Source organism: Hemiscyllium ocellatum, chromosome 43 (assembly GCF_020745735.1).
Source record: "Hemiscyllium ocellatum isolate sHemOce1 chromosome 43, sHemOce1.pat.X.cur, whole genome shotgun sequence".
Lineage (NCBI taxonomy): Eukaryota > Metazoa > Chordata > Chondrichthyes > Orectolobiformes > Hemiscylliidae > Hemiscyllium > Hemiscyllium ocellatum.
In genome coordinates this window covers 28,308,889-28,333,956 of record NC_083443.1, presented here as the reverse complement: position 1 = coordinate 28,333,956, position 25,068 = coordinate 28,308,889, and the positions used below count along the sequence as shown (strand labels likewise).

At 44.9% G+C, this 25,068-nt stretch overlaps 1 protein-coding gene across 1 annotated transcript in view; it reads right to left on the bottom strand.

The window, feature by feature from the left end:
- LOC132834983 (ras-GEF domain-containing family member 1A-like) overlaps nucleotides 1-24,431 on the bottom strand; it is a 35,160-nt gene extending 10,729 nt beyond the window's left edge. The window contains exons 1-9 of the mRNA XM_060854161.1: nucleotides 24,238-24,431; nucleotides 18,287-18,466; nucleotides 16,203-16,322; nucleotides 9,869-10,006; nucleotides 5,233-5,454; nucleotides 4,309-4,383; nucleotides 2,271-2,366; nucleotides 1,269-1,371; nucleotides 132-211 (exon numbers count right to left, since the gene is read on the bottom strand). Coding sequence (XP_060710144.1) covers nucleotides 132-211; nucleotides 1,269-1,371; nucleotides 2,271-2,366; nucleotides 4,309-4,383; nucleotides 5,233-5,454; nucleotides 9,869-10,006; nucleotides 16,203-16,322; nucleotides 18,287-18,466; nucleotides 24,238-24,402 — 1,179 coding nt within the window. The 5' untranslated portion in view covers nucleotides 24,403-24,431. The remainder of the gene's footprint in view (nucleotides 1-131; nucleotides 212-1,268; nucleotides 1,372-2,270; nucleotides 2,367-4,308; nucleotides 4,384-5,232; nucleotides 5,455-9,868; nucleotides 10,007-16,202; nucleotides 16,323-18,286; nucleotides 18,467-24,237) is intronic.
- Between the last annotated feature and the right edge of the window lie 637 nt (nucleotides 24,432-25,068).

The window sequence follows — 25,068 nt, the reverse complement described above, 5'->3', positions numbered from 1 at the left end:
GACCCAGAAAAGTAGGGAGCTTAGATTTGAGTGGCTCCTTTTTAATTATTTTGCAATCATCATTGTGCAAGAAGCAACTCAAAGATTTCCAGAAACCATGAGCACAAATATGCAAACAAACTATCACTTACTTCCAAAACTTCAAATTTTGCCTTTTTGACTTTGGACCATGTTTTTTTCAGTCTAGCCACAGGACTCAGATTCATTCCAGCTGTGTGAGAGAGGGAGACAAGTACTGTCAGTGAGGGAACCGTGCTTAGTGTAATAACCTTTAGTCTTCAGTGGATGGGAGGCAGAGAAACAGAGTGAGAGAGATTCACCACTACCCCTCCACCCCTGGTCTTAATCTGACAGTGATTAGTACCGCTGCCTCACAGCGCCAGGGACCTGGGCTGGATTCCAGCCTCAGTTGACTGTTTGTATGGAGTTTGCACATTCTCCCCATGTTTCCTCCGTTCCCATGTTCTGGTTTTCTCCCACAGTAAAAAGATGTGCAGGTTAGATGGAATGGCCAGACTAAATTGTCTATAGTGTTCAGGGATGTGTAGGATAGGTATATTAGTCATGCTGAATTGCCCGTAATGTCCAGGGATTTGCAGGTTCAGTGGATTAGCCATGGGAAATACAGTGTTATAGGGACAGGGTATAGGGGTTAGTCTGCGTTGGATGCTGTTCAGAGGGTCAGTGTAGACTCCATGGGCTGAATGGCCTGCTTCCACACTTCAGGGATTCTATGTTAACATCAGCTTTATTTACATAGCACCGTTAACACTGTAAAGTATTCAGAAAGGGCCTCACAAACAACATCTGACACCAAGCTACGTTAGGGGATATTTGGGAAGTTGGTTATAGCTGGGTTAAAAGAGGGTTAAAAAAAAGGGGTAGCAGGAAATGGTATGCAGGGATACAGAGGAAGAGCAGAAAGTTGGCACTTGGTAATAGGATTGAACTTTCCTGATGAAGGGCTCTGGCCTGAAACGTCGAATTTCCTGTTCCTTGGATGCTGCCTAACCTGCTGTGCTTTAACCAGCAACACATTTTCAGCAATAGGATTGATACAGGTAAGATAGCTGAATGGCCTCTTTTTATGACATAAAACTATTGTAATTATGGAAAAAGGCTCTCTTTAAATTTGGTGGGGCTAGAATTTCAGAGCTCAGGGCTTTGGCAGCTGAAAGGTTTGACCTATGACAACAGAGTGATGAAAAGTGGTGGTGTGCAAGGTGTGGGGGTTGGGAATTGGACAGCTCTTAAGAGAAGATACTCACAGATAATAGCCATCAGGGAATTGAAGTTTCCGATGTTAAAACATTCCCGTGCCACATCAATGAAGAACTCCAACATCCGCGTCCTCTGTTTCTTCTTCCCAATCTGCAATTAAACAGCACCTCTGTGACAAGGGTCCACACACAGGAGACAGACTTTGGATAGTCATTTAGAATTCTGCAGAACCTCCTCCCTCCTCCACCCCTCCCCCCTCCCCAGTTCCTCCCTCCAGTCAATCACATATATTGGCCCACTCAACCTGGCATACACAAAGATGACACTTAAAGAGGTAAAATACTGCGGAGTTTGAAAATTTGAAATAAACAGAAGTTCTAAAAAAAAGTAATTGCAGTCTTGGAAAACTAACTGTTTCTCAGTCCACAGATGCTGCCAAACCAGCTGAATTTCTCCAGCAGCCTCTGTGTCGAGCACAGTCTGATAGTTAACTTTGCAGAAGCTTCATGGAGGTGACAAAACCAAAAGCCCTGAGTGAAGCTGCCAGGACACATGCTAGAGATCTGTGTGACAAATCAATGCAGTTATTCGCTTTACTGGATGACTCTCTCCCCATTTCCAGAGCATAGGCACAAAGCGCTGAAGCAACTGGGGTGCCACAGTGGCCTCACAGTACCAGGGTCCCAGGTTCGATACCAACCTCGGGCGACTGTCTGCTGTTTTGGAATTTGCACATTCTCCCAGCGTCTGCGTGGGTTTCCTCCGGGTGCTCCGGTTTCCTCCCACAGTCCAAAGATGTGCAGGCCAGGTGAATTGGCCATGCTAAATTGCCCGTGGTGTTAGGTGCATTAGTCAGAGGGAAATGGGTGTGGGTGGGTTATTCTTCGGAGGGCCGGTTGGGCCGGAGGACCTGTTTCCACACTGTGGGGAATCTAATCAATCTCTACCACTAATATTACACAGACACACACACACACAGACACACACACACAGCAACTGAGGTGAGTAATTGCTCGCCACAAGCAGTGCAGTCATTCCTGTGAACTCACTCTGCATATCTCAGTGGCGACGAGAGAGCTGAGCCGATTAAACCAGTTGTCACACGCTTCCAAATTGCACGTCTTCTTGATGTCACTACGACAGCTCTTGAAAAGAAACAGAATTTAAAACAAAAACATAAGTGTCAAGACTTTGACCGGCAGCTGAAACGCGAAGACCTTGATAAATGATTCTCTGACACCGCTACCCCTCCCTCCCCAAAAACAAAACAAGGAAAAAAACCCACTTTGGAGGGTGCTAATGCTTGCGGGCAGCTTGTGATTTAAGATTTCTCTGTGCCTCCTTCCAGCTGTGTGCTGAGTGTACCGGCGGCTCCAGGATGATTACATTCCTGACTCGGAGCCACAACAAAGGCCCAGCATCAAGCCCGTCAAAACCAGCCCACCCACGGGTTTCAGGCTGGTGGGACGGGGGTGTGAGGGCAGGAGTGTGGTGGAAGGAGCAACAGGAGGAGAATGAATTTGAGGGGGGGGGGGGGAGGAAGAGGAGAGTCGCGGAGGGGGGAGAGGAGCTGGGGAGAAGGAGAAAGGGAGTGGAGGGGTAAGGAGGGGAGTAGGTGGGAAGGTTGGAGGAGGGGAGGAGTTGGGGAAAGGAGGGTATGAAAAGGATGAGGAGAGGGGAAGGCAGGAGGGGGTGTAGGGAGAAGGGGGGAGGAGTTGGGGAAAGGATGGGAGGAGTTTGGAGTGGGGTGAGGAAGGTGGAGGGTGGGTATGGGAAGGTGGGAGGACTTGGGGGGGATGGGGTGAGAAAGAGGAGGAGGTAGAGGAGACTGGGGGTGGGGGTGGGGCTGGGTGTGGGGAGACATGAAAATGTTTGAACCATTTTAAAGAGTGGCCCACCAGCTGTAAGATATCAGTGTTGGAACTTGAGGGAGGTGGTTAAGTGAAAGGCATGACGAACATCACGCTAAAACAGCAGACAAAGTGACTTCCAGCTGTGTAGTCGGATGCTTTGGCAGTGCATCTCATGATTTATTACAAAGAGTAACTTGCTCTACTGAAATATTTTCTTATCTACAGCTAGAAGAGCATTAACTCATTTAACAGCCTGGGACCTGGAATGAATGGGTTGGCTTAGGAGGAAAGGTAGGAAAGGCAGGGTTTGTTCCCAGTGGATTGGTCAGTCGGGAAATTGAGGGTAATGGGAAAAGGATAGGAAAGGGGATGTGAGAAACGTTAGATCAGCCACGATCCGAATAAATGGCAGGGCAGGCTTGAGGGGCTGAAGGCCTAATCCTGTTTGTTATGGTCTTCAGTTTGAAGAGCAAGGCGTGACTCGATTCTGTATAAGATCCTGACCGGTGTTATTGAAAGGACACCTCTTCATATGGGTGAGTCCAGAAACCATAGAATTATAGAACCCCACCGTGTGGAAGGAGGTCATTGAGTCTGCACTGACCCTCTGAAAAGCATCCCATCCAGATCCACTCCCCATAACCCTACATTTCCAACTAACCTGCACATCCCTGGACACTATAAGGCAATTTAACATGACCAATCCACCTAACCAGCATGCTTTTGGGCTATTATTTTAAAAGTCTGGGTAGCCCTTTCAGGACAGGGATGAGGAGATGTGCTTTTCTCTCAGAGGATTGCGCAACTTTGAAACACTCTGCCTCAGATGGCAATAAAGTTGGGATCAGAGAGTATATTTTAAGACAGAGGGGGATGAATTCTTGTTAGGCAGAGGAGTGAAAGGGGACATGCGAGCGTGGAATTCAAAACACAAACAGGTCAGCCTTGATTTCACTGGATAGCAGCCAGCAGTCTAGGAGGGACTGAATGGTCATACCTCTGCTCCTCATAGTACACTCTGTCTTCCCAACATTACAACTAACTGAGTTTGAAACATGTAGCAATGTTATACAATAAATGTACAAACATAAACAGCCACTCTTCGTGGAACAAGCAGCCTACTATGATTTACTAATGACAGAAAATCATTGAGGTGCAAAGGCTAAACTCTGGATAAGCGAGGCTGCCTGGAGAAGTCCTGAAGGCAGACCACTGTACAACTTCACATCCTTACCTTGTGATTGTCCATTGTATCCATGTGGTTAAATATATGCACCAGCTCCTCCGGAGTGATGTGCGTTAACCTTTCCTGCAGGAAATGGCGAGACATCAATGTAGACACAGTTACATAAATGACACCCAACCATTCAGCATTTAGAAATGCAGTGGTCATATTGAAATTTGGGGGGCAAATCACAGACGGAATTAAAAATAAGAGTATTCCCACCCTCTGATGTGTTGCGGTAAAAGTTAGTGATGTAAAGACATTTGAATTCAGATAAAGGTCATTCAGTCATCCCTGCACCTTCTAGATTATGAAGCTAAATAATGAAAGGTTGCTGTCACTGCTCATTGAGATGGTAATGGGAGGGCACCGATTTCAAAAGGAATTAAAGAGATTAGAAAAAAATCTCTTTACACACAGCGGCTGTGTTATCACGTGGAACCCTCTGCTGCAGACTGGTTTGCTGAAAGGATCCATATAATTCATTCAAAAAGAGGATGAAGACATATAGTTTTGTTTAAAAAAAGGTAACACAAGGTGTGGGGTGCATTAGGAAGGACAGCTTTCTACGAGGTCTAAATAAAAGGCCAGCACAGTCTCTATAGGTTGAACAATCTGCTTCTGTATTTTTAATGAGCCCCTGACCTATAGCTTACCTTGCCATGAAGCTCCCTATTCGCTAGTTCCTCAAGACAGACTGTGTGCCAGTACAGCACTCCCTGAAAAATCAGCCCTCTTAACTCAACTGTAGTGGCAGTAATAATGGACTGGCCCCAGGATTGCAAGTGAAAGGGCTGTGTTATGACAAACAAGCTATCTGTACGTGTCAACGCATCACAGGTAACTCAGGAACTCTTTTTAAATACTTCTTTTCCTGAGTCCGCACCATTTCATATCATGAAGCTTTGTTCAGTCCCGAAAGCATTCACCTACCATCTCGATATGGGTGAGCTGCTGGGCCAAGACACAGGGGTCATTGCAGACACTCAGTATATCCTTCTGACTGGACTGAGTCTTGGGTTTCAGGATGGTTTGCTTGTCTGTGACCGATGGTTTGATGATCTCCCGTGCCTCCTGGTACTGGCTGTGGCTCGAGAGGTTGCGGATCAGACTCTGGGTCATCTGACTAATGCTTTTCTTCACACTGGAGTTTTCCTAAGGGAAATGAGCAGACAGGAAACACTGTCATACGGAGAACAGGTGGAGACAGCAGGATAGAAGGCAGACATGTGACTTACACTGGGGAGCCATGACGCATCGTAAGCATTCCTGGATATTCAAAAATAAAACCCAAATCAGTTGTAACTATCATGGTTCAGGTGGATACACAAGCTAACTTTATGTCTCCAAACCACGGGATACGTGGGATAAATGAGAAAGTTTGCACTGGTGTGTAACAAAAACAAAGGTCTTTAACAAAATGTACAGTTTGCGGTATAACAGTGAAACAAGGGAAGGTGGTGGTATATATTAATGTCACTACTAGGAATCAAGAACTGAAAATGTGTTGCTGGAAAAGCACAGCAGGTCAGGCAGCATCCAAGGAACATGAGAATCGACATTTCGGGCATAAGCCCTTCTTCAGCCCCTCTCCTGCTCCTTGGATGCTGCCTGACCTGCTGCGCTTTTCCAGCAACACATTTTCAGCTCTGATCTCCAGCATCCTTACTTTCTCCTAGTAATCAAGAACTCCAGGTTAATGCTCTATGGACACAGCAGATGGTGAAATTGGAATACGATAAAAATCTGAAATAAAGAAAAAGCCGGCTAAACAGTGAACACATAACTGCTGTCGACGGTTGTGAACACCCATCTGGTTCACTCATGCTATTTAGGGAAGGAAATGTTCCATCCATACATGGTCTGACCTACACGAGCCTCCAGACCCACAGCAATTTGGTTGTCAGCTGTAAACTGCCGTCTAGGCAATTAGGAATGGGCAATAAATGCCAGCCTAGCCAGTGATGCCCAATAAATAAATTTAAAAATATTCAGTTATATATCCCAAATTAAGTTTGCTTCAAGCATAAAGGCCCAATCAAGATTAGCGAGGTTGTACGAGATTTGGAACTTCTGACTGTTCCAGAATTTCAGTCTTGCTGAAGTCCCATTCTATCATTTTATAAAAGAGTCCTGCTCCAGATTACAATTAAAAACCATATGAACGTCTTTCTCATTTGGCTACCTAGTGAGCAGAGTAGTTGTTACCCTTGAGATAGAGTGTAGTGGCAAAGATATTCTGAAAATGGGCTATGCCAGCAGTGGTCTTGCTTAGAAGCCATTCTGAGTTCCTGCTGCACTCCCCAAGGGACAAAATTGGGGAACACTCTTTAAAAATAACTGGTCTGCTATTAAGATGGAGAGGAGGAGATTTTCTTTCCCCTTATACTAGAGGATTATTATTCTGTGGAACAGAAAGAATGGAGGCAGAATCATTGACTATCTTATTATGGCAGCGAGAGTGAAAGATTTTGAAAATAAAACAGGAAAGTAGAAGCCACAAAATCAAATTAGCTTTGATGCTATCAAAAGGCTTAAGGGACCGAACAAATTACATTTGCTCCTAATTTGTATATTTGGTGCTGCAGTTCCAATAAGGCTGACATACTCATAGAAACAAAAAAAGCACCAAAGATTTATTCAGGCTTCTGCATTAGAACTGAACACCCCCTGAACTAAAGGCGGTTTGAGGTTGTGAAAGGCCAGCTCACTAATCAGTGACAATGTGAGGAAAGTTGCATGGAGGTTCTCCCAATCGTCTACAAGAATTTAACCCGAAGCTCTGCAGAAACCGTGTTGAAGGCCATTTCTTCAGGACGTTCACTGACCCCTACTTGGAGAAAACTCCATGCAACTTTCAGGCAAAGCAGTTGTGATTTGCAACATATAGCCTGAAGGTGGTGGTGTAAACAGATTCAGTGGTATCTTTTTGATAGAGAATATCTTAGGAAATGCAGGACGGTGGATAAGAGAAGGGGACTGATTGGAGAGCTCTTCCAAACAGCCAGCACAGGCGATAGCACCTTGTGTGTATGTCAATCTCTACCTTCTGAAAGAAAGCTTCTTTGAATGAGGGACTGATTGGAGGGCCTGACTTCTGACGAAATACTGTGGCCTTGAAATTACAACATGTGGTGGGTCCGATTTACTTCATCGCAGCCTTTGGGACCTCCTTTCATGCAGCACTTTTCTTGACAGGTTGAGCCGCACACAATTCCTTTGATTGCGCCTTAGCTATTGTGGGATTGAAAGAGATGGATTATTTGTGAAGAGTTGGTGGGGAGGGGGGAGCTCTCAATACAAGAATATAGAATGTCTTGGCCTCACTTTCCTTAACATTCCATTCATAGCTGTCGGTCCTCTGTTTCTCTTTGCCTAAACTGGGATGAATATTTCCCAAACAACTTTGAACAGTCGACAGACAATTAACTCCTCGCTGGATTCAACCCAAACACAGTTACACTCTCAGGGTTTTGTGACATGCCCTGAGGAATCTCTTTCATCCTGTTACCATGGAGATCTGCACCTCTCCCTTCGCTACTGGTTACATTCTGATCCGTACAGAGTGGAGGAGGAGGTGGTGGGTGGGATGATGAGAGATGTTGTGTGGAGATGAGGAAGAGATGGAAGGCAGTTCTTCCACAACTCCCCTCCCCAGAAAGGCTGAACACCCCACCCTTTGTTGATTAAATGTAGGAAGGCACAGCAGGTCAGGGCGTGATGAAGGGTCCCGACTCGAAACACCAACTTTCCTGCTCCTCCGATGCTCCTGACCTGCTGTGCCTTTCCGGCCCCTCTGATGCAGCACCTGCAGTCCTTGCTATCTCCAACTCTACCCTTCGTGTCAGACCATAACTTCAATACTCCCAACATCAGAGAGCCAGGAGAATTTGTGGGTGTGGGGTCTCTCTTTTCGCACTGTGAACAGACTCCATCAGTTCTGCATGAGAGGGTCCTCTGGGCATGTTCTGATCTCAGTGGTTTGATTTTCACTAAGAGAGGCCCTAAACACTGTATTACCCTCAAAAATATTACAAAGGTACTCAGTGACCCCTGGGAAGGTCCGTCATCCTGTTTCTCAATCGATAGAGTCACGGAAATTTCAGCGCAGGGTGATTGCACAGAGAGTAACGACACATCCAAACTGTTGGCTCTATTCCTGCCTATAACTACATGGAGGCTGGTATCCCATGATCAAGTTACCCTTTTTTTCATATGTGCGCCCAGTACATTGGAGTCAGTCTGCGAAATGTGGAGACCCTGAATCCCCTGTTTATATCAGTCAGCCAGGGCTCCCTGATTGACCCAGGTTCACAACCCCAATCAGGGATCATGTACTCAATAAGATTCACCTCATTCCAATCACAACACTATCCCTTAATATTGTCTTTTAAACGTGCATATTGAACTCCCTTGCAAATGTTCTGTCTGGTTTCAACATCTTAAATTTATAGAGCACCTTAAACCTTCCTAAGGCACTTCACTGAGGTATTATCACAAAACATCTTTCCTCATGAGGTGGTCGAGCAAGTCTACTTGAGGTTGTCTCAGTTTAAGGTGGGTCAGTTAAAGCAGCAGGTTTTCCTGTTTAATGTTGGAGGTTTTGTGAGGAAGGGTCATGGGACCTGAGCAGCGCCAATCTGTAATGGGCTTTCTGGCTGGGTGCCTCACCCTCCTGCTCACCAATCCTGAGAGCCCCCAACCCCTTGAAACCTCTGAAACCCTGCCACTCAAAACAGCTCTCACTCCACAAATGTTTCCTGCCTCGTGTGTTCACAGCAAGGTCTTGGGAGAGGAAAGCAGCAACCAGGAGGACTGGCTAGCAGGGACAGAGGCAGCAAAAGGCTATTTTGTTTACTGTTACAGTACTTTAGCAGGGTACAGTAATTAAACTTTCAGTTTATAATCTTTTCTTTAAAATAGGGAGGATCCTACAAAACTTAGCTTTTACGTTACTTTTAATAAGAATTCCATTCAGAAACATAACTGGAACATTAAGTGTGTAATTGCTATATTAGGACAGATGACAAAGTTTGGCTAAATAATATGTTTTAAGAAGCTTCTAAAAAGGGGGTAAGAGTGTCCGAGAAATTTATACTTTTAGAAAGTTAGGACTTAATCTGTACTTTAAGGAAATGTATTCCAGATCATAAGATTAAAATAAATATCCCTCATCATCCCATTCCAGTTCTTTTGCTCAATTGTTAAAAATCTGTCTCCACTGTGAAATCATTTTTCTTCCAAAGCAAACAGTTTTCAAACTTGCTACAAGGCTCCACCGTTTTGAATAATAAAATCCCCTCAATTTCTTCACTCTGAGGAGACCGTACCCCAGCTTCTCAGAATCGCCACAGAACAGTAAATTTGAAATTACAACGGGACTGACTCTCAACATGTTGACGTGAAAATGTCAATGGAAACAGTTTCTCTTTATCTAAATATTGCAAAATGTCCTGCGATAGGAAAACATTCAATTCTTTGGACATTCTGATTAAACAACGTGCCACACAAGAGGAAAGAAACATCAGATATTTTTTAAATCCTTCCCATCCCCCGCTGACCTCCTCACCTCATCGCACTGTGCTATCTGATGAGTTATGTCCTTGAGTTCCTTCATAGATTTCTCATCCTGAAAATCATGTGGAAATGTTTCTGTCCACTCAGTCAACAGCTGGATGATTTTTGGGACAAATTCCTTCACTTTAGCCTATGGGAAAATGAGCCAAGAGGTTAGTGACGTGGCAACAACAATTTGTATTTACATAGTGCTCTTGACTTAATGAAACGAACTAGATTGCTCACAGTGTGGAAACAGGCCCTTTGGCCCAACAAATCCACACCGACCCTCCAAAGAGCATCCCACCTAGACCGATTCCCCTCCATCTAACACTAAGGGCAATTTCACCTAACCTGCACACTTTTGGGCTGTGGGAGGAAACCAGAGCACCCAGAGGAAACCCACGCAGACACGGGGAGAATGTGCAAACTCCACACAGACAGTTGCCTGAGGTGGGAATTGAACCCGGTTCTCTGGCGCTGTGAGGCAGCAGTGCTAACCACTGTGCCACTGTGCTGCTCTGAAGCGCTTCATTGTAATGGATGCTGAGCCATAGGAGATTCAGGGAAATAACCATGCCAAAGAGATGGGTCTTAAAGGAGGAGAGCGTGAGACAGAGACAGTAGATTTAGGAAGGGAGCCCTGGAGAATGTCAGGTCAAGGAGACTGAAGACAAGTATGCAAGCATGGAATACAAGGAACAATGGGTTGCACAGTTGGTCAGAGTCAGTAAGATCAAGAGTTTGGGGTTAGGCATTATAGAGTTGGAAGAGATCACAGAGATGAAGGAGTGCCATGGAGTATTGACAAGCAATGAGACTGTGCGGATCTGAAGACATTTGAAAGGTGTATTTGAACATAATGTTTGATTTTAATTATTTGAAAAGATCTAACTAGCCGAATCGTGTCATCAGTAGCTGACAGACCTGTTTAAGGTTGGGCCTGTGGAGATTATGAAAATCTGGTGAAGCATCTAAAAGTGAGATGACAGAGCCCTTCCGAAGCATAAGTCTGAGGAAGATTTGCAGTGAGTGCTAGACATCCAAGCCCTAACATAATTCCTAGACCGAACACAAATCTGAAAATGCCGCTGGATTTCCTGAGGTTGAGAGTTTCTCTCTGCTTACACACCTTGTGAGAAAGATTGACATATGCACATCTTTTGTGAGTGCATGCTTACACCAAATCAGATTAAAAACATTGCAGCAACTCAGCACCTCGCTGGGTAAATGAGCCACGGAGTGCTCCCTCAGCCCCGCACCACCAACAGGGACACGGGGCAATGTAACAGTGACAAAGATACATGCAGCCACAGGTGCTATCGCTAAAACAAAGTGTTCTCACGGCAAAGATTAGAAAGGGCGGGCGTTGCATGTGAAACTATGTTTGGAACATAGCCACAAGCAACATGCGACGGAGCACTGCCTGTTCTCAACTGTTTGACGTCACTGGAGACAACTGTGGAATCTGGCCAAGACGAGGAATGCTGTCAGATGTTCACCCACAACCTCTGTCTAGACCATGTACAAAAGGGATGGATAGCAAAGCACTGGGCATCTGGTGAGTGAGAGAACACGAGAGCATCAGGTGGGGATGGCGGGTGAAGGGGAAACACGCAAGAAAACTTTTAACTCCTGGAAGGTTTAGCAACGATTGCAAAAAACTTTTCACTGGGAAAAAAAATCAGCAATAGTTAACAAAACAAAACAAAATTTGACTTCTGTTAGTACGAGAGGGTTAGGATACAGGATAAATATTTAATCTAGCTGCTCAGCTCATTGGTTGGTTGGCCGGCACAAGAAACTCATTCAGACATCAGAGGCAAGTTACAATTTCATTTTGAAATCAAAGGGCTCATGGACAGTCTGCCTCGTCGTTCTGTCTAACGTGCACCTACCTATCCATGTTTCCAAAACAATGCTTTAATTTGAAATTGCACACCAGCCACCGGGTGTGAGCAAGTGAAGCTAAAGCCACCAGGTGAAAGGGGGAAGTCCAGGGCATGGGAAACACTGAGTGACAGACAGATTGAAGGCAAGAGCAGAAAGAAAGGTGGGCAATTAGACTAAGAGTGAAGATAAAGATGTAAGTGCTGAAAAGCAGAGGCAAATCAGAGCCACTGTTGAATACAAGGCAAAATACTGTGGGAAATCTGACACAAACATACAGAATACTGGAGTCACTGAGTCATACAACACAGAAACAGACCCTTCAGTCCAACCAGTTAACACCGACCATGTTCCCAAACTAAACTGGTCCCACCTTCCTGTGCTTGGCCCATATGGTAATCCTGATGAAGAGCTTTTGCCCGAAACGTCGATTTTACTGCTCCTTGGATGCTGCCTGAATCATTGTGCTCTTCCAGCACCACTAATCCAGAATCCATATCCATCCATTACCTTATCCAAAATGTCTTTTAAACTGTTGTAACTGTACCCGCATCCAGCACTTCCTCTGGCAGTTCCATTCCATGCACAAACCACTCTGGGTAAAAATGTTGCCCCTCATGTCCTTTTTATATCTTTCTCCTCTCAATCTTAAAAATATGCTCCTAGTTTTGAACTCTCTTAACCCAGGGAAAAGACCTTTGCATTCACCTTATCTTTGCCCCTCATGATTTTATAAACCTCAATAAGGTTCCAGCTTTTCCAGGCTGTTTTTATACCTTAAACTCTCCATTCCCTGCAACACCCTGGTAAAACTTTTCTGAATCCTCTCCAGTTTAATAATATCTTCCTTATAACAGAGAGTTAACATTTTGAGTCTGTCTCTCTCTCCACAGATGCTGCCTGACCTGCCAGAGCTTCTGCAGAATTCTCTGTGTTGATAATCATAAATCACAGAATCCCTGCAGTGTAGAAGCAGGCCATTCAGCCCATCGAGTCACACCAACCCTCCAAAAGAATATCCAGACCCACCCCTCTACCCTATCCCCATAACCTTGCATTTCCCGTGGCTAATCCCCATAACCTGCAGATCTTTATACTGTGGGAGGAAACTGGAGCACCTGGAGGAAACACATACAAACACAAGGAGAATGCACAAATTCCAGAGTTGTTTCAGAATTGCTCTTCAACAATGTCGTGAAACAAACTCGGACTTTCTCCCTACCTCCACCCTCCTCTAGCTTATCTCTCCATGCTTCAGGCTCACTGCCTTTATTCCTGATGAAGGGCTTTTGCCCGAAACGTCGATTTCGCTGCACTTTGGATGCTGCCTGAACTGCTGTGCTCTTCCAGCACCATTAATCCAGACTGAGCTGTGTGGCTCTAGTTCTGTATCACATCAGTGGCCACATCCTCAGTGGACTTGATCCCAAGTTCTGAAATTTCCTCCCCAAACCTCTCTCGCTCCCTCTCCATTTTTAAGAAGCTCTTTAGATTCTACCTCATCCATCATAATAGCTCCTTAAATGATTTGATTTCAAAGTTTACCTGATCTTTGTAAAGCACCCTGGAACATTTTTAACTAGGTGCTATCACAATGCAAGTCGTTGTCTTTGTGTTTTTTTTTCAGTGTGATGGATTGATGTCATTGCCAAACTAGCAGACAAATAATTTCCAGCAAACGTGACAAAGGACCATCAGTGACTGCATCGACCCATGACCTATAGGAAAGGGCCAGATGGGGAACAGGAGCAGGCATGCTCTGCTCTTGGAAAGTTCTCGTCTTATTTACAATCCCAAGCTGTGTGTCAACAGACAGGAAGAAAATGATGAAATTGTGAAACTAAACCCTTAAAATGCTGGACCCAATACATGTGGCACCACTTGTGAAAAGAAGGCACTCATATGGACGCTGTCACTGACCAGAATGTGGCTTTGACCAAGGATCCTCATTGGAAATGGCTGATCTCCCTTTGCTGACACTACCATTTGTACCGGTACCTGACTTCACCCCCTGCCAGGGCCTCCATGCAGAAGCGTATCTGATTGATGCCGGGGGGGCGCGTGGAGAGAGGGGGTCTTTCAACAGTGACAGCTCAGAGAGTAGCATCTGGGGCTCCAAGTTAAAAAGGTTATGGGTTCAAAGACTTGAGCACAAAAGTCTTGACTTACGCTCCAGTGTGGCAGGAAGCAATGGCCTAGTGATATTATTGTTGGACTGTTAATCCGGTAACATAGTAATGTTCTAGGGGCCTGGGTTTGAATCTCGCTGTGGCAGATGATGGAATTTGAATTCAATTTAAAAATAATATCAATCTGGAATTAAGAGTCTAATGATGACCACGTATCCATTGCCAAAAAAAAAGACAATCTGGTTCACTCACGTCCTTTAGAGAAAGAAACTGCCACCTTCACCTGGTCTGGCCTACATGTGACTCCAGATTATTGAGAGATTCCCTACAGTGTGGAAACAGGCCATTCAGCCCAACAAGTCCACACCGACCCTCCGAAGATTTACCCACCCAGACCCAGATCCCTCTGACTAATGCACCTAACACTATGGGCAATTTAGCATGATCAATTCATCTGATCTGCACACCTTTGGATTGTGGGAGGAAACCCATGGGGAGAATGTGCAAACCCCATACAGACAGTTGCCCAAGGCGGGAATCAAACCCGGGTCCCTGGAGCTGTGAGGCAGTAGTGCTGACCACTGAGCCACCGTGCCGCCCCAGAAAAGTACAGCAGGTCAGGCAGCATCCGAGGACAGGAAAATTGACGTTTCGAGCAAAAGCCCTTCATCAATGTGCTGTGCTTTACCAGCACCAGAAACATCGATTTTCCTGCTCCTCGGATACTGCCTGACCTGCTTTTATTTTCCAGCACCACTCCAACGTTGACTCTAATGTCCAGCATCTGCAGTACCCACCTCCGCCTACATGTGACTCCAGATTGACACTTACCTGCCCTTGGGGCAATTAGGGATGGGCAATAAATGCTGGCCTCGTCACAAATACCCTCATCCTGTGAATGAGTTAAGGAAACAAGCACTGTCTGAGGAAATATTGTTTAGGTGGGACATTAAATCGAGGGCCCCCCTCAGGTTTTGTTTGATGGTGCTGCTTTGAAGTAGAGCAGGAGAGTTATTAACATCCCTAAAACAGATTATCTGGCCATTATTACATTGCTGTTTGTTGAAGTTTGCTCATTGTGCATTTAACAGCTACACTTCCTTCATCACTTAAACTGGCTGCAACATCCATGCTGGCTGCAAAACACATTACAAGGTCCTGAGCTGGTGAAGGACACTACAGAAAATGAAAGTTCCTCCTTTATATGCTTCCCAGATACTGCAGACAAAAAACAGATGAGTCACAACCATTTGCTGCAGGCAGGCTCGGATCTGAGCTGAGAACTGTTAAACTTCCCTTCTGTTACCCAGCAGATCTTGCCATATTTTGCAGCAACATTGTGTAAAATCACATTTCTGTCTCACAGACCATTCGTGTTGAACAAACGAGTTAGTCAGAGCTGCCAGATTTCACACGATTGGCTGCAGGCACATACATTTTGAATTTGTGTCAAAAACACATTTTACATTTTCACAGCCAGCCCCCTTGTCAGTGAGCACGTGCTGCAGGCACTGCTCTGTTGCTAAGAGTCTTTCTCCCTTCATTTGCTGGAGTTTAATTCTTCAGTAAGCGAAATAGGAATTCAAGCAAACGAAAATAAACAAACATAGAGTCCTACAAATGCTTCAGCTGGGACCTGGCCAAGTGTTTCGAGGCATTGTTCACAGAAAAGTAGGATTTGCCCTTAGTTGAGGAGTGGGAGGCAATGGTGTCTCTTGGTAACTTGGGAGAGGTACAAGATATGCAGACAGTGTTGAAAGTCTGCAGGTGTCAATGTCTATATGGTATATGTTACATGGGCTTGCATATCCCACTGACAGCCTCATTCATGCTGAGTCAGACATCAGGAAGTTTATTAATAACTATGTAAACTAAAACAATATGATAAACTTCCATATCTAGTCTGGTTATATAATTATTTAGATTACTATTATGCGTGGTTAACTAGCTGACTAACAGACCATCTAGCAATCTGACCAACCTACTGCTGACTGAATGAATGAAGGTTTTATACTATAGCATCGCATGTCATTATGGTACCTGCATGTCTTAAAGTTATTATGCCTTTCTGATGTCTGAGCAGACAATACAACATTCAGTCTCCAAATGAGATGTCTGAGAGCACTGCAGCTCAGGATGGCCACCAGTTACTTTCAGAAATGCATCTGAGCACCCACACTCCTGAACTTTGCCCACTTCCCTTCCACTCCACCTGACGCCCTGAAAGGGAAAATGGATGCATACATTCCATGCAGCCACGGCTAAATTCCCAGCTCCTGCAATAGACGTGATTTACAAAGCCAATGGCTGTCACATCTCACTGCGTACCTTGTCTGCTTCGGTTCCTGTCTCCAGCTGCTTTGTGCAGATCTGCCCGACTTTTGCCAGGAGCTCTTGAGGGTGGATGAAGACACGTGAACTCAGAAGAAAGGTGAAGATATACGTCCGCTATGGGGGAGGGAGAGAAACTGTTAGTTTGATTCATCAGAACAAAGAGGCCTGAAACTACATGACAGGAAGTTGCAATCCATAAGGCCATAAGATATAGGAGCAGAATTAAGCCATTTGGCCCATCTAGTCTGCTCCACCATTCGATAATGGCTGATGTGTTTCTCAAAAGCTCTGTCCCACATTCGCACCATAATTCTTAATTCCCTTACTAACCAAGAACCTACTCACCTTTTGCTTATACACATAAAGATTTGGCCTCCACAGCCTTCTGCAGCAATGAGTTCCACAGACTAACCACCCTCTGGCTGAAGAAGTTCCTCCCCATTTCAATTCTAAAGAGTCATCCCTTCACTCTGAGGCTGTGCCCTCAGATCCTAGTCTCTCCTACTAGTGGAAATATCTTCTCCATGTCCACTCTATCCAGGCCTCTCAGTATTCTGTAAGTATCAATGAGGTTCCCCTCATTCTTCTAAACTCCATCGAGTACAGACTCAGAGTCCTCAACCACTCCTCGTATGACAAGCCCTTCATCCCTGGGATCATTCTTGTCAGCCTCCTCTGGACTTCCTCCAATACCAACACATCCTTCCTTAGTTGCAAAGCCCAAAGTTGCTCACACTATTCCAAATGCGTTCTGACCACAGCCTTATACAGCTTCAGCAGTACATCTCTGTTCTTGCGTTCTAGCCCTCTTGAAATGAATGCTAACATTGTATTTGCTTTCCCAACTGCAAACTGAACCTGCATGTTAATCTTGAGAATCCTGAAGTAGGACACCCAAGTCCCTTTGTACTTCAGACTTTTGAAGCCTTTCCCCATTTAGAAAATAGTCTACACCTCTACTCTTCCTATTAAAATGCATAACCTAACACTGCCTCACATTGTACTCCATCTGCACTTCTTTGTCTACTCTCCAAGCCTGTCAAAGTCCTTCTGCAGTGCCCTGCTTCCTCAAAAACTCTCCTTTGTGTCATCTGCAAAGTTAGCAACAAAGCCCTCAGTTTCTTCCTTCCCATCCCAACACAGGTTAAACAGCAGAAAGATCAATTCCTAATCAATAAGTCTCCCTCTATTCGTCCCTGTGCCTTTGCACCCATGCACTCTAAGGACTAAGTTACAAAGGCAGATTAACAAATCAGGCTTGAAGTCCCTTGAATTTCAAAAGCTTTGGATGATTTGATCAATGTGTTCAAGGTATTAAAAAGGAGCAAAGAGGGTAGATGTGGTGAAACCATCTCAACTGGTTGGATAGTCTAAGACGAGGAAGCAGAGTATAAAAATTAGAACCAGACCCACTAGGATTGAAAATGGGATTTAATTTGTGCAAAAGACACTGTAAGAACTCTCTGCTATAAATGACAATGAAAGATAAAACCAATTGTTTATTTGAGAATTGAAACTGATGGATTGTTAGCCACTGATTTTTCTTTTAATCATTCATGGGATGAAGGCATCACTGGCTAAGCCAGCATTTAGTGCCCATCCCTAATTTCCCAGAGGACAGTTTAAAAGTCAACCACATCACTGGGGTCTGGAGTCACAGGTAAGCCAAACCAGGTAAGGACGGCAATTTCCTTTTCTAAAGAATATTGGTAATCAGATGGGTTTTTCCAAAAATCAGCAATGGATTTATGGTCATCATTATACTCTAAATTCCAGGTTCTTGTTGAATTCAAATTCTACCGTCTGCCGTGGCAAGATTCGAACCCAGGTCTCCAGCACATTACCTAGATCTCTGGATTAATACTATGGGCAATAATACCACTAAGCCATTGCCTTCCTTTCACCCATCAAAAGGACGTATGAGGTTAGGTCATCATCTCAATGGCTGGCAGTGGAAGACTCAAGAGGCTCAATGGCTGATTCCTGTTTCTACCAGACAGAGGGAAACCACTTGGTCAAAGTGAAAGAGCATCTCAAGGACTAAGGGGTGAGGAAATTAAGCATTGCAGAATACTCACATCGGGGTAGTAGTCAACAGTGGGCACCAAGTGCTCAATGAGCACCTCAAGGGACCCTGAAACTAAACTGCCATCCTGGTACACCGGATCCACACACTTGTCCTCCATATCTGGCTGGACATGACCACTACAACTGGTGCCAAGCATACTTGGGAAAATTGATGTCTGGGGCATAGTTTCCTGGAAAGAAAGAGAACAGAAAAAAAATTATTCATCTTGGGAGCATTCTCACTTTGCACTGCAACAGATAGCTTCCCTTTTCTTCCATGAAGAAAAGGGGGGTGGGGAAGGGGAAGATTTGCATTTAAATGACACCTTGTACGTCCTCAGCACCTCTCGACCTGCCTCACAGCCAATGAAGTATTTTTTTCTTGAAGTGTAGTCGTTATTGCAATGTAGGGAATGGAACAACTAGATGGCATGCAACAAGCCCTCATGAACAGATAATCCATCATACCTTTCATCTGCTCCCCTGGGGAGACTGCTTTCACCTCCCTCACTGACATTCATACCAAACTATTATAGGGAGCTCCACCTTATATCACTTATGGTGCAATGGCAGCTATTCAAGAATTTTAATTGTTTCGTTCTATGAATATTTGGATTAAGTGAGGAACAGGAACGAAATCAATTCAGGGCACTTCGACAGATGCACAGACTTGGCCTAAAGTCCTCTCTGTGTCCAATACGGTGAGGTGGGGTCAACAGCACAAAGGGTGGCATCTGAACTCTCCAGGTAGCTGCCTGAAAAGTCAATAGACAATAGACAATAGTTGCAGGAGTAGGCCATTCTGCCCTTCGAGCCTGCACCATCACTCAATATGATCATGGCTGATCATCCTTAATCAGTATCCTGAATTGTAATCAAGTATGATGGATTGCAAAGATTGGAGAAGGCAATATTTATTGAAAATGGGGATATATATGGGAGTTCAAACCGTACTGAACCCAAGGCAGAAACAGAAATTCTAGAGATGTCACTATCAGTATACATTCAGGGAACAGATAGGTTCTGATCACAGGTGAGAATAATCCGGGTGTCAACAATCCTTGGTGCCTATCTGGAATGCTAGCCAGAATCTGACACACCGCCTGATTACTTCTTGAATTGTCCATTTTCAGATTTCCAATACTTTATTTGAAAATCTGACCATTTTAGCACATTTCTGTTTGTAGGATTTTGCTATGCACAGACACCATCATTTCCTGCATTATACCTGAATTAGATTTGGAAAAAGTACTTTGCTGACTGTAAAGTACTTTTGCATGTCTTGAGACTGCAACAGGCACCATGTAAATGCAAATTCTTAACTCTCAAAATCGAAAAGTACACAATGCGTAAATAGCCATTAGAAGTTGGCTCTGGAGAACCAACTCTGTTTGGATATCACAATGCCCACAAATGCTTACTATGTCACTCCCTGACCCTGTTCAATAACTGGGATTAACCTCTGCATTGTGTGCTCCTGCCCAGCACGACAGGAAACTTGCCCACTACTAAAAACAAGCCAGTGCTCAAGACCAAGATGTGAGGCAGGTTAAAGAAAGCAATGCGCAGCTACACAAGCAGGAACCTGAACTCGTCAGCTGCACTTCCTGCTCCCAGGTCCAGTGCTGAGATAGAGGAAAAAAAGCACACACACACATACACACAGCAAAGGGCTGGAAAGTTTTAAAGGCACAGGCTGTCTCTCAAAACAAAGCATAAAATCATACAGGATGGAAAGATGCCATTCGGCCCATCAAATGGGTTCAGCATGAGTTCAATGAAATGTGTGAACTTGGCCTAATTTTCTCTCAGTGTCCAAATGGTTAGGTGGGGCTGACAGCACAGGTCAAAAGGTTGGCACCTTAAGTGTTCAGATATCGCCTGTAGAATCATCGTTTGTAATGGGGAGGGTGGTGATGGATTGTAAAGATTGGAGAGGGCAAGGTTTAGGGAAAAATAAAACCATTCCTCCGTCAAAGGGCAATTCAGTTCATCCCCGTGCTCATCCTTCTCCCCAGTCTTTGTAAACTTTTTGTTTAGTATTTATCCCTTTCTCTTTCAAAGGAAATCTGTCATCAGTTCCCTCTGTGTATCTCAGATCCCAATCACTTACTGCATCAAAAAGGTTTGCCTTCTGTCAGTCCTGTCAAATCTCTCTCCTCTGGGTTATTGATTTGTCTGCCATGGTAATGCTCTCTCCTGACCAGTCCCATTGGTGCACACCCTGATTTGAAATACCTCTACCGAACCTCCTCTGCTCATAGGGTGAATCCCTGAGCTGTGAAGCAACCCCAACATGATGGCTACATTGATGGAGGGGCTCCCTCTAGTGGCTGCCAGAACCTGGGGGCTCACGGAGAGGTCTTCCTCAGTGCGTCAATGTCCTAGCACCTAACCAAACCCAAGATATAAACATTACGTACCTTGCTGATCTTGGAACTGGGCAAGGAAAAACAGGTCGCAGGGGGTTGTGGGCAGGGAGGGGAGGAAATGGAACTAATTCCATGGCTCTTATAGACAGAGCCAGCACATGCATAACTGGTTACATGTCCTCCTTCAATTTCTGTGAGAGATTGGTGTTACCAGCTATGCAATGAAGTAGCATCTCATGCAAGGCTTCGCAAAGCAAAAATGCAGATGGAACGATTGTGAAAGATGGTGCATCCTTTGGGATCAATCTTGCACCTTCTTAAAACACTGATTCAGGTTTGTACAGAGGAATTGGCTATTGAGCTCTGAAATGTTCTGACTGGAGTAATAATTGGATCTCCAGGGGTAAAACTGGAAGGGCCATGTGTAGTAGGCAGAAAGATCTGAGTGAATTCATTATATAAGAGGGAATCTTGGAAACTACATTGTACAACATTACCATACAGACACGTTAATGGGAGCACTAGCACTTGCAGGTTTCTCTTCAAGTCACAAGCCACCCTGATTTGGAAATCTAACAGGTGTTATTGCTCGGTCAAAATCTTAAAACTCCCTCCCAAATAGAACTGTAGGAATAGCCTTCAAGCACACAGACTGCAGCAATTCAATACCACTGCCTCCTCAAGGGCCATCTAAGAACACCCACAGTACAAGATGTTGTGCAATTCTTTCTAAAGAAAATTCCATTAAACTGGACGTAAACTCAAGGATGGAAAAAATAGAATCCAGTTAAAGATTGAGCTCACAGAACATACAGCATGTGACATACTGCATAGGAATGACGATGGTTGTGAAGGACAAGGGCAACTTGTAAATAAAATAAACAACATTTTTTCGAGTATCGGGCACCAGAAGAAACTCCAGCTCAATTACAGTCCAATGCATCGCTCACTGCTCATCAACAACCTTGTGAAAGCGGCAAGTTAAAAATACACTAACTATCTCACCTCCTCATCTTGACAAAGTCAGAAGGCTTCTGTCGAAAAATGACATGCATGTGCACAGTACATACGCAGCCTGTTCCTGACTGGTGTAGTGTGCCACGCAGGTGGCATCTGTGCAGTGGAACTCCTCAAGTATGTCAACACCTGGCAATGTACTTGCAAATAGTCAATATAGCCCTGCTCTCTCATTAGAGAGAGAGAGAGAGAGAGAGATGATTGGCAGTGAGTTTAATCCAAGGGTCACCACACCTCAAACAAAGAGGTTAAGGCAGGACCTTCATGGTAACTTCAGCTAGTGCAGGAATCAGATCCATGCTGTTATAGAGTCACAGAGAGAAACATCATGGAAACAGACCCTTCGTTCCAACTCATCCATGCAGACTGGATATCCTAAATTAATCTCATCCCATTTGACCCATATTCCTCTAAACCTTTCCTATTCATGTACCCGAGATGCCTTTTAAATGTTGTAATTGTACCTGCCTCCACCACTTCTGTTCACTCACCACCCTCTGTGTGAAAAGTTGTCCCTAAGGTCCCTTTCAAATCTTTCCCCTCTCACCCTAGACCTATACCCTATAGTTTTGGACTCCCCTACTGCGTTGTTGTCACACAACTTTGGAAACCAACCAACTGAGTTCTACCTATAAGGTACAGGTGGTTGGAGGGACATAAATTGAGGGTATGGATGACTTTGGGTCAATAGGGAGGCACTTTTGCCTCTGACCGAGATGATTGAAGGTTCACTTACCACTCCAAAAACCAGACCAGGAATCTTTGTGTTGGCACTCAGGAATACTGAGGGAGTGCTCCCAACCTCAGATATATCAGAAAGATTTCATGGCACTAAGAGCCCTCACTGCTGTCCTGGTCAATATTTATCCGGCAAGCAATAATGATATGAAATGGTCATGTTGCCTTTTTTGTGTGTGTGAGTTCTTGCTGTATGCAAATTGTATGCATGACAACATTGCAACAGTGACTGTAAAGTAGTTTGGGACGTCCGGAGATCACGAGAGGAACTATATAAGTGACATTTCTTTACTTAGATGATAGCACAGTGGTTTTTCACAACAGTCGAATCAGCTAAAACACAGAGTCTCGCAGCAGATACTAAACCGCGGACAACTAATCTCCTACACAGAGACAGCAAAGGCTAGTTACAACAGTGAGCAGTTGTTACATGGCCATTGAGAAGAACTCACACCAAACTCACAGGGCGCCGTGCCAGTAACTACTCCACCATGAATAAAGTTAAAAATCACACAACACCAGCACCATCAGGTTTAATTGGAAGCACTAGCTTTCGGAGCGTCGCTCCTTCATCATCAACCGCCTGATGAAAGGAGCAGCACTCTGAACTATAACCTGGTGTTGTGTGATTTTTAACTTTGTCCACCACAGTCCAACACCGACATCTCCAAATCACGACTACCGTGAATAGACACGCCAAAAAATCCAACATTCAACCATGGAACAGTAATTCCCAGGGCCAAATCGATTTGCATCGAGTTGTAGCGCAGTCACTGGGGAATAGCACAGGAAGATCCCACATAAGAGTAATGGCGAAACCTTGCTAGAGAATGTTTCCTTTTTTGGGGGGAGGGCGGGGGGTGAGGATTATGTCAGGGTAAATGTCGAATGGAAACAACACCCACCTTGGACAACGTCATGTATTTTTCTACAAAAAAAATAACTAAATCAACGTGTTTAGATATGTTGTGATATAATTCTGGAGGCAGATGGGGTCCTGAAAGCCATACCTTGTAGCTCGGGGACGGGGGTCGGGTCAGTGCTCCACAAAAGCCCTCCCTTCCAAGGCAAACACCCTACTTGCCTTGGTTTGAGATTGCATGAGAAAGACTGTACCCTGTGACAGTGCCACACTCCCTCACTATTACACTAACTCAAAACTTCCCGCTCTGGCTTCTGGAGTGGGACTTGAACCTTCAAATCATCTCGCTGAGAGGCAAAAGTGCCTCCCTATTGACCCAAAGTCTGCACCTTCTAGTTAGGAGTCAGTTGGCCTGGTTTCCGAGGTAGTCTGACAACAGGTCTTCTTCTTCCTGGCGGTGATCGCCGAGGTAGATGCAGGAGACAGAAAATATAGATGGGGAGGAACACTCATCTTAGTTCACAACTCACCCCCCATGCACACACAAACACACACTTAACCTTTCCCCAGGATTCAGACAGAGCGAAGACAATCCTCTGTCACTGTGTGTGGATGTGACTCTGTATATAAGAATAACGAGGGTCCCCACTCACTGAACACCAAGTTAATGCACCTGTTTCACACTCCCTATCGCTACTCCGATCCACCAGGGAAAGGCTATTGTGGTAATGTCCCTACCTCTGGACTAAGAGATCCGGCTTCAAGTCCCACCTGCTCCAGTAGATGCTCATTAACAATTCTGAGCAAGTTGATGGGACAGTAAGTTGTAACTGTCCACAGCCAGGGGTTGGGACTGACACAAGGAAACAGACACGGGGGGGGGGGGGGTGGATGTGTAAACACTGAGCTCTCTAACCCAGCACAAAATCTCCAAACGGGGGGGAACAAACGTGAAATAAATTCAACTCCTTACCCTCATCGTCACAGCGATGCGTTCACATACACGCTCTCTCTCTCTGTCACTCAGTGTACACACTGTGCAGTTGTTGTTCTTTGGGCTGTAGATGAAGGAAACAAACTTCCCCAAAAAAAAAGAACCCAAAAATTCCCGGCGGAATTTCCCTCCTCCTTCTCTCATGCACCAACTCTTGTCTGTGTGTGTGTGCTGAGCTGGGACTCTTTGTAAACAAGCATCAAGTCCTTCCCCTTTCCTGATCCTGCCCCCTCAGCTTCCCTTACAAAGCAACCGACCCGACAGGTTTCAGTCAGCACTCTTCTCTATTGAGAAAGCTGATATGTGATAGTACCTCCCCACTACCCGGCAGTGGCCAATCTAACAGCTGAACACCCACGTTAGGGACAGTCTTAAAACTCCCCATGATTTCGAAAAGCGTACGGAAGTTGTTTGCTACTTTCTCATTTAGCTTCGACTTTTGTAACACTGGCCTTGTGACTGACTGATCCCAGAATCATTTCCCCTAAACCTGATCAACTCAGGAAGGCGTGAGAGCTGGAAATCACTCCAAAACTCTGCTTGACAATTCACTTCAAAACTTAACCCTTTGACCAAAGAGTTTAGACAGATGTCATAACATGGTGGCACAGTGGCTTAGTGGTCAGCACTGCTGCCTCACAGCACCAGGGTCCCAGGTTCAGTGGTAACTGTCTGTGTGGGGTTTGCATGTTCTCTCTGGGTGGGATTCCTCCCACAGTCTAAAGACGTGCAGTTTAGGTAGATTGGCTGTGCTAAATTGCCCATAGTGTTATGTGCATTAGTCAGAGGGAAATGGGGCTGGGTGGGTTA